Source organism: Myotis davidii, unplaced genomic scaffold (genome assembly GCF_000327345.1).
Source record: "Myotis davidii unplaced genomic scaffold, ASM32734v1 scaffold1476, whole genome shotgun sequence".
In the NCBI taxonomy this organism is placed as follows: Eukaryota; Metazoa; Chordata; class Mammalia; order Chiroptera; family Vespertilionidae; genus Myotis; species Myotis davidii.
Genome location: NW_006287253.1, coordinates 203164 through 216272, shown reverse-complemented (window position 1 = coordinate 216272; position 13109 = coordinate 203164). Strand labels below are relative to the sequence as shown.

Sequence of the window (13109 nt, the reverse complement as noted above, 5' to 3'; positions counted from 1 at the left end):
GGCCGGCGCAGTCGGGGAGGGTTGGATCTTTGCGGGCTTGCGTTGGGCTGGTCCCGCTGGCCAGGGGAACCCTTCATGCACGAAGGAAAGTGAGAAGATCCGACCTCGCGCTTACTTAATAGCGATGGATTATGAAAGGAGAATCAAAAAGAACGAGACTCTGAATAAGTTGAAAACCACACTTTTCCGAAAAAACTGTATTAGCGATACTACCAAGCATCACAGAGGCAGTAACCTTGTCAAATGTTAGGTTGGCAAATGCCTACAAAAACTGAAACCTCTGAAACTCACTTGTCTTGGTTCTTGTGAGCTACGGGGTAATAAGTTATGAAAAAAAAAATCCCTAATGTTCCCCCAACGCGAATAATCTACGCTTAGAGTCAGAAACAAAGTTAAGGGAGAAAAAACAAGAAAACTCCAACTCTGCACAATTTTCACATCCCCCAGAAAAGAACAAAATGCAAATCAGCAGTTTCTTTTTAAAATGTGTATTTTCAGAATTTAAAATGCTTACATTTTAAACAGTCTTAATACAATGGTTTTAGTCTAACAATATATTACAGAATAATGTGAAAAATGACTTTCATAGTAAACCTTGAAAATGGAATTAATACCTGCAGTGTCAAAGTCACCAACTTGTCACCTTTTCCAGTCACAGAATCCCAGCAAATTTGATTAACAATGCCTTCTAGTTTTATAGCTTGGTGTATAAAATGAGTAAGTTTAGAGGAAGGGACATTTTCATGAAAAAAAAAATCAAATTTTAAAATCATGTAGGATTTATTTTAAATATCACAGTTAACAGTGAAATGTTTATGTCAGCCTAATTCTTTAATAAAAAATATTTAGTGTTTCATTTTATATACACATCTGGAGTGTTTAAATTCATTTTATAACCATCTTATTTTAAACACTAAAGACAATTTGAATATAAGTCTGTATTTTCTCTACTGACTCTTTATGGGATATCTATCCTCATCAACTAAGACTTACTAATTTAGAAATCCAACCCACTACAGCCTGTGCTGACAATGGAACTGTAGGTAGAAGTCATTTTCAGATTAAATACATCTATTTTCACATTAGAATCAGAAGACTTATAATTTTTCCAATCATAGGAGACCCCATGAAATTCACCAAAATTATAACCTACTTTCTGTTCCTTTTGCTAATATTTACATTTCCACACATATTTGCAAAGTAGCTGCATATTGTTTTTTTAAAGATGCATATTCTAAATCTGGCTTCATAATTATTTAACAGCTGCTACATCTTTATCAACTAAACCAGCTAGTCTCAAACCCATAAGCCTTATTTTATTTTAAACACCACAAAAATCCAAGTGTAGCCTTTCAGTTAAAAAAAAAAAAAAAGATAAAGTTTTAGGTGACATTCTTCCTTTGTGTAAAAAACAAAAATAAAATTTAAAAAACAGAGGTACTCTATCTTAAAGTACCTTTAAAATGGTAATTTATATTGCAAACGATCTTTTGGTTAGGATAAAAAAAAACACCTGAGATAAATTTGATTTCCTTAAATTTTCAGACAGTAAGAAACCGCCATAAACATCTGGATTTCCCCTTCATTTTTCCCCTCTCTACAATGAGAGAATGTCATCCTGGGATTAGAGCCCAGACACAAACAGAAATAAGGTCACCATTGAATCACACTGCCCCTTCAGAAGGAAGGGGGAAGGTTACACAGGGATCTGTGCCCTGGGCTCCAAGGCTGACCACGAGGATTAGAGCTTTTCTGGCCAAATCAAATCTCAAAAGATCTCTTCATTCACAGGGCTTGGTAGATCTTTGTAGGACAATCATCAATTTTTACAATAAAACAAATGTATTTTAGAAACCCTAAACCATCATTAGATGCTGAAGTTCTAATTTGCCTAAAAAGTTGACCAAGTTTATTAGTTTTAAACGGCTCATAAGGAAGATAAATTTCTGGAAAGTTTAATTAAATACACAAATATTTATCTTCTTCACAAGATTCTCCAATTTCTATAAACAAAGAAGACATGGGGGAGAAATGACACCACTTGTATTTGTTGAATGAGTTGATACCGACAACCTACAAAACAATGAGACTGCTGTGCTGTATATGTACTGATCTGACCTTTTACCCCAGTACCAGCCTCTCTCAAGCAGGTGACAAGCCCCGGCTAGTAGCAACTGCAGGAGGCTCCTATTTCTGTAAGGCTCACACATTTGAGGTTATTCACATGAAGCCCCACCCTCACTTGCATTAATCTGTTCAAGTTCAATTCCGATCACACTTTCCTAGTGAAGTAAGAGTTCTCTATTCCATATGTACAAAAATACATTGCTTTGGAGAGGTGGAAAAGGTTTAATACATACAACACTTATTTACAAGCTGTGACTTTCACACCAATAAAAACAAACACGCATTTATTCTGTCCTTGATTTTTGGTGCAACTTATACATAAACATTACCTCAGTTAATCTGTACTTTTAAAAATAATAAATCAACCATATGTACAATTAAATTTACAACCGAAAGCGAATGAATCCATTGGTATGATACAACGGCAACTTAGTGGACCAGCAGAGAATATGCCGAGACTCTCGTCCCTCCCACAACCAGACTAGAACTGCACTGAGAGGACCCCTCTAATCTTCACTTAAATGGAACCTCTAAATTTCTAAGATTTAAGGTGCAAAAGAAAAATATTGATTTTACAGTTACAATTAGATGTAAAGACTTTAAGTTTAAAGGTGAGAGAAAACACAACATATTAACCCTCACATATATGACAATTAAAATAAATATATTTTTAATTTCAAGTGCATATAATATTCAATCAACATTATGAGGGAAAAAGTGTCCCAGAAACATTTATTCCTAAGCTGCTTCAACACTGAACTGTTCCTTAGGCCCTGCTCTATCTTAAAGTACCTTTAAAATGGCTCCAGTAATGGGTGCTCCAGGTCCGCCCAGTTTGACATCCCAAGGCACAGAAGGGGTTGTTCCCTCCCCACCCCACCCATTAGCCCACCCACCTGCCCCAAAAGGGTATTTTTCTAGAAAAGCACAACTAGATGAGCTGAGGTAAAGGACTGTGTTACTCCTTAGGAGACTGACAAATCCACCTGGTCCAGAAGTTGGGCGGCCGTGTGACCAGAAAGGCACACACGTGTTACTGATAAGACTGCAAGGCCTGTCGTGTGCCTCCCTGGAAGACACACAGACCTCCCTCAAGAACCAGAAGAAGAAGAAGAAGAAAAAGAACCAGAGGTTGTCTGGGGGAAAGACCCTCTGCAGAGCTTTCGTGAGCAGGGAGTGAGGGATGAGGAAGTGGGCTCCGGGCCAGCACTGGGGGACGCCAGCACAGGGACTGGGAGATGAGAAAGTAACAAGTAACCTTACACCACTGACAACACAAACCTAACGCGGCACTCAGCTGGCTGGCTGCACACTGAGACGCTCTGATGCTTCCATGGCCAGGCAGAGTCCCCAGATCTGGTTAGAGCTAGAATGACAATGGAGGACAATCGAGTAGGATCCCTTGGAGTGCATTCACACTGGGTCTGGGCGTGTTAACTGGAGGAGTGGTCATGTGACACTGACTTCCAGAACATGGTCATCTTTGCTGGGGATGACGAGGATCTGCATGCCTGTGCTGGAATTGAAGACCTGGCCGGGCGGCAGCGCCTGCAGCCGGGGCATAGGCAAGCCTTTATGCTCACTGCTGGCGGCCGAGTGCACGCTGCCCCTGCTCTTGATGCTGCTGCTGTCCAGCTGGTCATCCACGTGCTTGTCCACCGACAGGCTGTCGTTTTCTATCCAGCTGTCTGCAAAACACACAGGAAGTGAGATGAGGCCACGGCCGCAGAGCCTTTACCCACCATGGGGAGTAGCAAGCCTCCCAAGACAACCTTCAGTGCAGCAGCGTGTTAACTCAGGCAACCCGTACAGGAACCTAGCACACAAGTCCTCAAAGGACTGAGCTCCAGTGCAGTTGCCTAAGGCTGGTCACCCTGCCCAGGTTTGGGCTTTAGGTCCCACTGGCCCAGAGAACATGCTGTGGTCAGCAGGCCTGCTCCCCGCACCAGAGTCCTTACCAGCGTCCAGTTGTGAGGAGTGCGCAGAGTGATGTGGGAGGTACTTAAAGAGCCTGACGTCGGGAAGGGGCAGGTAACCCGCAAACAGGGGCATCACCTCCATGTGGACTCTGTGCGTTGCCTGAGCGACCACAGGCATGGAGATGACTCCAGAGCTTTTCCCACACACTGCCCAGTTGCTACTGTTGTCGACCACTGAAACAGAGAGGGAAGCACTGTCTTACCCCGGAAAAGGGCATGCATATTCATACCAAATAAAAGCATCAACAGTCTCACACTCAGCATAAAATCCCAAACATGTCTCTGCCTCCATGTCTTGTGACTGCACGTTCCAGTAAGACACACACGGTGGAGCAAGCAAGATACATGCTGAGGCCAGGGAAATCACTCTTCTCATCAATAAACAAACAAGGGTTCAATTCTGTTCGAAATCACCGCACAACCTGTGTGATACTTCGGGAGCATGGCTGCCTGGCTGCTAAATGAGGAATGGGGGCGGCACCAAGCGTGGCATCTTCTAATGTGTGGCATCAGAGCAGGGAGGCTACATCCCAGCTGCCGCTCAGTCTAAGACACGGTAGGTGTTATTATTGACACTAATAATAACACAGCTGTGTATAATCCAGCGCAAGTCAAACACTTAACTGAGCCGTCACTCCAAAGTTTGTAGGACAGCATCGTTGTCCTCAAGAAGCAGATGACCCTGCAAAGAGGGCAGAGCATCCGGGTCACAGGAAATAAAGCAGGAGCCTAGGAGCATGTGACTGCAAGTTCTATGAGCAGCAAAGAGGGGGTCACAGAGGGCTTCTGCAGATGGGAACCTCTGAGGATGAGTGGTGCCAAGGACATGCGGAGCTGTGCAAAGGACATACAGCATCCGGAGGGACACCTTGGAGCAGCAGTTCCCAGAGTGTGGTCCTCAGGGTGGGCCAAAGCCATTTTCACGTTCCTGTCCTAACTTTGTGAAATGATTATAGAATCACAAGAAGCTGCGAACAGCAGAGAGGCTTGTGTGCCCATCGCCCGCCTCCCCAGCCTCGCTGTCTCCTGTGATGTAGGACCGGGCATCTGCACAGCGCAGGGTGCCAGACTGCTGAGCTGCCTCGACTTTGCCAGCTGTGGCTACTCAGTCTCGGGTTTTTGCAGACATTTTCTTTCAACTGAATGACATGAGCCTGTCACTTTAAAGAACTGGCCAATGATACAATCTGAAAAGTCTCATCAAAAATTAGAATTTTGGAAAACTTGCACTTGCCATTGTGAGCTTGACAATGTCCCTATAATCAGACCATCCTGATGAGTTCAGTGTGAGCTGGAAACGATGTGAATCTGTGAGCGTGTAATGAAAGGTGGCAACATTGAGAAGATCTGTATAACACAGGAACCACGGTGCCCAAATGACCAATGCATGGTGCTACAAAGTGATGCCTTTCAAAATGCAAGTCAGATAAAAGGATTTCATGAAATCCAGTACAAAAGGGCCATTGGTGTGATCTCAGACCTCACAGAGTATCCAGCCTGTAACAGCCAAGTACCAGGCTTTGGTGTAGGACCGAGGACTATCTAGTTATCAGAAAGCTGCTACCCTATTCCTTCCGGTTCCATCTACATCGGTGTGAGAGACTGGCGTTTCGTCACGTCCTTGGACCGCTCTGATTACTGCAGACCAAACGCAGCAACGGAAAACCCAAGTTACCCCCGGAAGCCGGAAATTAAAGAGATTTGAAAGAATGCAAAAACAATGTTTCTCTTGCTAGTTTTTGTTGTTGTTTTGGAAAACATTTCTATTATTTTAAGTAAATAAGTAAATATTTGGCGCCTCGATAATTTTTTTAGAGAATAAAGGGTCCTGACACCAAAAACTGAGGCCTGCTACTGAAGGAGCCAGGCCTGAAGGGGAGGGCTGGGAAGGGTGCCCAAGCAATCAGCGATGGAGCAGGGGCCTGACGCAGGGGGTCGCTGTGGGGTCACATGGGGATGAAGTGAAAGGAGCTGGAGGGAAAAGGGCAGGAGCCATGATTACAGGACACCTGAACTGCTGAGCAATGGGGTTCGGACTTTGCTTCAAGGTGATGTGAAGACCCCGACTCACAACAGAAAGGAAAGGGCAGCTCCAAGTGCTACCATGTGCTCAGCTCTGAGCCCAACAACTGCTTGATAACACCTGTTAGAAGAAGACTCCATAACAACCAAGTTCAACTTCCTGCGAGCGTAGGGCCACACTGTATAAAAACATCCAGTTCTAGCACGTTCTCTTTGGACAGGAACACTACACTCTGAGAGAGAGGGCACACTCATTCAGCACGCTGGATCAGCACAACAGTTAGAAGGAAGAAGCCTCTAACCTACCTTCATACATCAGCTTGGTCGAAAAGTACTCGTCGGATTCCGTCAGTGCTTCATCCCTGTCCACTTCCAGGAGGTCCGACAGGCGCGTGATGGACACCTCCAGGGCGCAGAGCGAGCCTGTCCTACAGAGCTCCGTCCCCACGGGGGGCAGAATCTCAGCTTTCACGGTATATAAGGTCTGGGCGAGGGGGAGAAAAGGACAACGGAGAAGTGTAACACTGAAGACAAATCTGCAGAAACGCTGTGAGGCAGACAAGATGCTGCCCTCAGACTCCGAGGAGAACGGAGGAGACGCCTGCCCAGCGCTGTGCCATCCCCCAGCAGGGCAGCTGCGCTTGCCCTGCTCTTGGGAGGCCTTGCTTCACGGCATGCTGACCGCTCGGGCACACTCAAGAGCACATGCAGCGACTCTGTGTGCCGTCACCCACGTCCCAGATTATCAACATGCCGTTCATTTGCTTCCTCATCTATCCATCTACGCTGGTGTATTTTTTTTAAGTGAACATATCAAAATTTAATTGTCATATAATAAAAAAAATATGAAGCTTAGAACTAGATCACTTGGCCCTTTCTCTTATCTCTTCCCAGTTCCAAATGCTTGCACCTCTGAATCACCAGCATTTTCTCAGATCTGCAGTTGGGCACAACACATTCAAGCCTCAGCACAATCGTCTTTGTAGTGTTAGCCTTTTTCTCAGAAAATTGGCTAAGTCTGCCCACCATAGCCACGCTGCCTCTTGTCACAACGCCGCTTTCCAGCGCACACAGAGAATCCTTGCCCTTCTCGCACTGTGTTACCTGGTGGGGCTGATGCTTGCCACACTCTTACAGAAAGTCCCGTGGGTTTCAGGAACGCTCACCATGTTTGCAAGAGCACTATCGGCAGGGAAAAGCTCGCCTGGGGTATTTTCAGCAAATTTCAGACAACCTCTCGTTTTACCCATGTATGCTTCAGTATGTAATACTAAACACATAGGCATTTTCTTACCAAAACATAATGCCATTATAACAACTAGCAAATTTAACATTAATTCCTTGTGATCACCCAATATCAAGTTCATACCAGCTTTCTCTGCAATGTTTCCTTCTCCGTGACATGTTTATCTGATATTCATACCTATTCACACTCACCCAACATTTGCTTGCCACCCAGGACAAAGACCCAAAGCCTGCCAGGGGATCATGCCCACCTGCCGCACGCTGCAGGCTCCACTTAGGAAGGTGAGCGCCTTTCTTTCAGGACACCACTGAGTGTAGCTCAGCTACTCCGTGTTGGCCCAGCGGGGCCCTCAACTAACACTGGCCCCTTGTGCAAGCCACACCCTAGATCAGCGGTCACCAACCTTTCGGACTCACAGATCACCAGTGGTCCGCAGACCACCAGTTGGCGACTGCTGCCCTAGATAACAGCTCAGAGAGTCACGAGCAAATGTATATCCTGACACAGTTTCTCCAGTACCTGAGATCAACAGTCGCCCCTGCCTCCCAGCGCCTTCCCCTACGTGCCCCTTAGTAAGAGCCCTGGGGGCTTACTGAAGCCCCGGTTGGAATTGACGAATCCAGTCTCAGTCCAAGAACCTCAAAGCACTCCACCCACAGGCCCTAATAAAGGCATGAGCCCCAGGTCCTGCTCCCTGTGTGCACTCTGCCCTGACCTCCCGGTGTGGGCTCTCCAGGCGTGCAGGGCACCTCCTCCAGAACCTGTAAGTAACACATTTCTCTATTTCAACTCCCCTTGTGGTCTATTGTTGAACCACAGCTCACCATCCAGCTACCTGTGCTCCACTTACTAAGTGTTAATTTCCTGAAGTTATAACAGATATATAAAGTAGTTACTTAGAGCATAACTCAATTTAAAGTGTTCTGTTGTTATAAAACATTCAAAGAAGATTTCATGTTTTTCTGGGAGCTAACAAGGCTGACAGTAACCCTGATGGGCCTCGATCAGCGGTTTGCTTCCCTGTCAAACACCCAATCATGGCTGTTGGGGACAGGACAGACTTGTACCCATCAGAAGAGGGCTGCGCTGGAAGTTCATGCAACTCTTCACCTGGACGAAAAAGATGCCTGCACTTGCAGGCACAAATGGACACAAGCCCGTGGACGGGCAAGGAGACGCACGTCTGTGGACTGGGGGACGCAGCGGTGGCAGGAGATGGAGGAACGCTGTCGCCACAGCAGCGCCGCCTGAGAAATCTGCTCCCAGGAAGCTCAGTCTGGACTGTCTGAGTGCAGCCGAGGTGGAGTGTGCCTTTCTTCAGAGCTGGAAGGAAGCGCAGCTACAGACTGGTGACGGCGAGTGCGCACCAAGTGTCCCTGAGCAGCACTTTCTGGCTGCACGTGAAACGCAGGGCAGCGGCCAGCAGCCGAGGGGAAGCACAGTGACGTGCCCCCAAACCTGACAGCAACTGCTGAGGCTTTAGGGACAGTGTTAGAACTATTTATTTAGAAATAAACCTTGGCAGAAATAAATTCTAACATTATGGCCAAATGATTTTCAACAAGGGTGCCAAGGCCATCCAATGGGGAAAGAGCAGTGTTTCCAACAAATGGTATAGGGACGCCTGAATAACCACATGGAAAGAATGAATTTGGACCCCTGCCTATCCCATACACAAAGGCTCACTCAAAATAGATCACAGACCTACATGTAAGAGCTAAAACTATAAAACTCTTAGAAGAAAACATGAAGGAAATCTTTTTTACCTTGGGATAAGCAATGATTTCTAAGATTCTATACCAAAAGTACAAAAAATAAGAGAGATTAGTAAGTTGGACTTCATAAAAAGTAAAGATTTGTGTTTCAAAGGACATCATCAAGAAAGTGAAAATACACTCCACAAAATGAGAGAAAATATTTGCAAATCATATCTGATAAGGGACCGATATCTAAACTATATAAAGAACACTTATAACTCAGTAATAAAGAGACAACCTTATAAAAAATGGGCAAAGGACTTGAGTAGACATTTCTCCAAAGAAGATGCACAAAGGCCAATAAGCACATGAAAGATGCTTAAAGTCATTAGCCATCAGGGGCATGCAAATCAAAACCACGAGATACCTCTTCACACCCACTGGGATGGTTCCAATAAAAATGACAACACAAGTGTTGGTGAGGAGGTGGGCATTGCAACCCTCGTATGTTGCCAGTGGGAATGTAAAGTGATGTCTCTTTGATAACGGAGAAACAAAATGTGGTCTGTCCACACTAGAATATTATTCAACCATAAAAAGGAATGAAGTTCTGAGCCTGCTACAAAATGAATAAGCCCTGGGAACACTATTCCAAGTGAAGGAAGCCAGGCACAAAAAGATCACACACAACACAATCCCATTTATATGAACTGTTCAGAACAGACCAACTCATAGACAGCTTGGCCTCTAGGCCGTGACTGCCAGGAGTTGAGAAGAGGATGGGATGGAGAGTGACTGTTAAGGAGGCACATGGTTTCTTTTTGAATATTGAAAGCGTCCCACAATAAGACTATGGTAATGGCTGCACCACTGTCGACATACTACGATCATTAAACTATACCCTTTAAATGAGTGAACTTCATGGCATATCAATCATATCTCAATAAAGCCTTTAAAAAAAAGTGGTATCCATATATCTGGTCCTCAGTTGTGAAAAGAACAACCCACCACATTGTTTCTCTGGCCTTTTACTCAGCTTGTACAGTTCTAAAGGAAAAATGTTCTATGCTCTTCATTTGAAGAGGAAGCAAAAAAGATTAAGGTACCAGTGAGCACTGCTAACAAGTTAATAATCATCTGTATCAGCAAACCAGATGAAATTTCTGCAGACCCTCTACCATGTAAACGACTTAATGTTCAGCTGCTATTAATATGATCATGTTGTACACTGTAGCTAATATGGACAGTTAAATAAGACAGAGGGTCAAAACAAATAGTCTTTTAGTTGAAAGGAGATATTGAAAAGATTGCTAATCAAAAGCTGTCAGCACAAACACTTCTCAAAGTGTTGACAATTTCAGTAATAACGAGAAGAAAATGAAATACCACAAAATTGCTGACCCTTAAAAAATACAGGTTTGAGTTGCACAAGACCACTTATTTATACAGATTTTTTTTAAATACTGTAAATGTATTTTCTTTTCCTTATGATTTTTTAAATAACACTTCCTTCCTCTAGCTTGCTTTTTTGTAAGAATACAATATGTAACACATAGCATACATATATGTGTCAATCGTCTGTTTATGTTATCAGTAAGGCTTCTGGCCAACAGTAGGCTAATGGTAGATAAATTTTGAGGGAATCAGAAGTTATGTGTGTGTGTGTCGGGGGGGCCAATGGGGGAATAAGGACTCATATGTAACACCTTAATCAATAAAGAAAAAAAAGTTATATGTGGATTTTTGACTGCGGGGGGTGGGGGAGTGGGTATCCCTAAATCCCTGAGATTGTTCAGGGTCAACTGTATTTTCATTTTCATTTAGCTAACACAAAATCCAAATAATTTCACTAAAGAAACAAAAACCAACTATCTACTCACCTAGCTCAAGGCTACTTTAAGCTCCCTGTGCAGGCTATAAAAAATCTTCCCAACATTAAGTAAACTTCTATGATATTTTCACTTTTTCTTTTAGAAAACTAGAGACATGTCTTTATAACACAACCGCCCTGTGTAGCAGTGAATGATCAAGATGAAAGGACTCTACTAAAGTCAACTATGGAGGAAAAGGGAGTAGCAGTAAGGCTTTGGTCTTTATGCTAATAAACTCTCATCTTAGAGCCGCCTGCAGTAGTGCACACGTATCATGTCACCTGAAAAAGACCTGGGATCAAATACAGTCAGTCAGTGATTTAACTACCCCAAGCGTTAACTATTTTCTTTGAACTGTTGCTTCATTATATTGAAAGATCTTGTCTAATTTTTCTAGATTATAAAGAATACATGACTTTTCATTTTCCCACCCCACATCTCACCAAAAAAATAATATAATACATACAAAAAAGTTTTCCACTTGAAATTCATAAGTATAGGGCTTTAAGGAGATAGACAGCCCTTCTTCAGAAGCCGGGCGGAATTCCATGGAGAACCGGCCATGCAGCGAAGGGGGAGGCTCTCTTGTCCACGTCAGTTCCCAGACAAAGAACACTGACTGCCGGCTGCAGATGTGCTGCAAGAGAGTCGGTGTCACTGCAGAGACAAAGCCACACTCCGCCAGCAATGCACATGCATGTCCGCGTGTGTGCGCGCACACACACACACACACACACACACACCAAACACACACACACAGCCACAATCTGTCAAAGACACACTTCCTGCAATGGGAATGCGGGTGAGCCGAAGAAGAGACCCCACAGAGCTCTGCTACTGACATCCAGAGTGTGTTGTGCTAAGTCCTGTACCCTCACCACTGCCCCCACTCCTCCTGCTGCCCTTGCCCTCAGAGCAGGATGCACAAGGTTGGTAAAAAGGTCTTAATTTTTTAAGATTTCCTAGGTTTCACAGCATAGGAGATGAAAAAGCTTAAGGAATGTTTATTAGTATATAGTATCCCATACATTTCCAAAGTGGGAAATGCATCAACCAGTTAAAAAGGAAATCTACACCCATGCCAATTACTTTGTATTTAACATTAAGTTAAATGAGGAACTAGCACCACCTCACACAAAACGTCCATACCTATTGCACAGCCATAAAATTGGGTAGTGTCAGATGTTAGTTGGGGAAAATCCTTTGAAAATGCTAAAAATTAGGCAATCATTAAGAACCTTCGCTCTTCTAAATACTCAGCACTTATTGTCTAAAACGCATGTGACAAATGAACATGAAAAATAAGGATTCAGCCAGGCAGTGTGAACATGGATGAGATCCCTTGACACCAGCACCTCTGATTTCTTCCTGGGGCGCGGGCAGGCACTGAGTGACAGGCAGAGTGGAGCAGCCACCATTCCCTGTCCACATGAGACTACGAATAAGCTTGTAGTTACATAAATCTGTACGCAGGGTAGGGCAAGTGTAAGATTTAATTCTTCTAATGAGAATCTAATCCCCTCACTGTACCACTCAGTCCACAGAGTGGGGGTGGACATGCACGCTGCGGCACAAAGCTGCGGTTCCCAGCAGTCTCAGGTGCGTGGGCTGCTTACTGACCACCAGCACGCCATTCTCTGGATGGAGAGGCTTCCTCTGCCATGTCCACCAACACGGGTGGGTGGCTCGGTCAGTACACCCTTGTTCTCCTGTGTTCTGTCGAGTTCATGCTCAATTCTGGAAGACGGTTACCTGCTGGGATTTTGTGTTCAACGGCAGTAGCTGCAGGTCAGTACTATCCCCAGTGTCTACAAGATCACTATCTGAAAGGCGAAAGTCAAGTTCCGACAGATTCTGGACACAAACTTGAATATATTTCCTAAAGCAGAAAAACAAAAAATATGGCTTTGACATTTAAGAACTTTATGAAATATACTTTGGCTTTGTTAAGAAGACCCTCTCTGGGGAATCAAATCTCTGGGCCGGTTTGGCTCGGTGGATAGAGCGTCAGCCTGCGGACTGAAGGGTCCCAGGTTCAATTCCAGTCAAGGGCACATGCCCGGGTTGCGGGCTCAGTCCCCAAGTGTGGGGCGTGCAGGAGGCAGCCAATCAATGATTCTCTCTCATCACTGATGTTTCTATCTCTCTCTCCCATCTTACTTCCTCC

At 44.5% G+C, this 13109-nt stretch overlaps 1 protein-coding gene across 4 annotated transcripts in view; it reads right to left on the bottom strand.

Moving 5' to 3' along the window:
* Positions 1-472: 472 nt before the first annotated feature.
* TRAPPC10 (trafficking protein particle complex 10) overlaps positions 473-13109 on the bottom strand; it is a 58859-nt gene continuing 46222 nt past the window's right edge. For 3 of the 4 annotated variants that reach the window (XM_015560825.1, XM_015560827.1, XM_015560828.1), the window contains 5 exons: positions 12695-12821; positions 11409-11579; positions 6435-6612; positions 4086-4280; positions 473-3815 (listed from right to left, as the gene is read on the bottom strand). In XM_015560825.1, coding sequence (XP_015416311.1) covers positions 3577-3815; positions 4086-4280; positions 6435-6612; positions 11409-11579; positions 12695-12821 — 910 coding nt within the window. In that variant the 3' untranslated portion in view covers positions 473-3576. The other variant, XM_015560826.1, reaches the window with a different exon arrangement.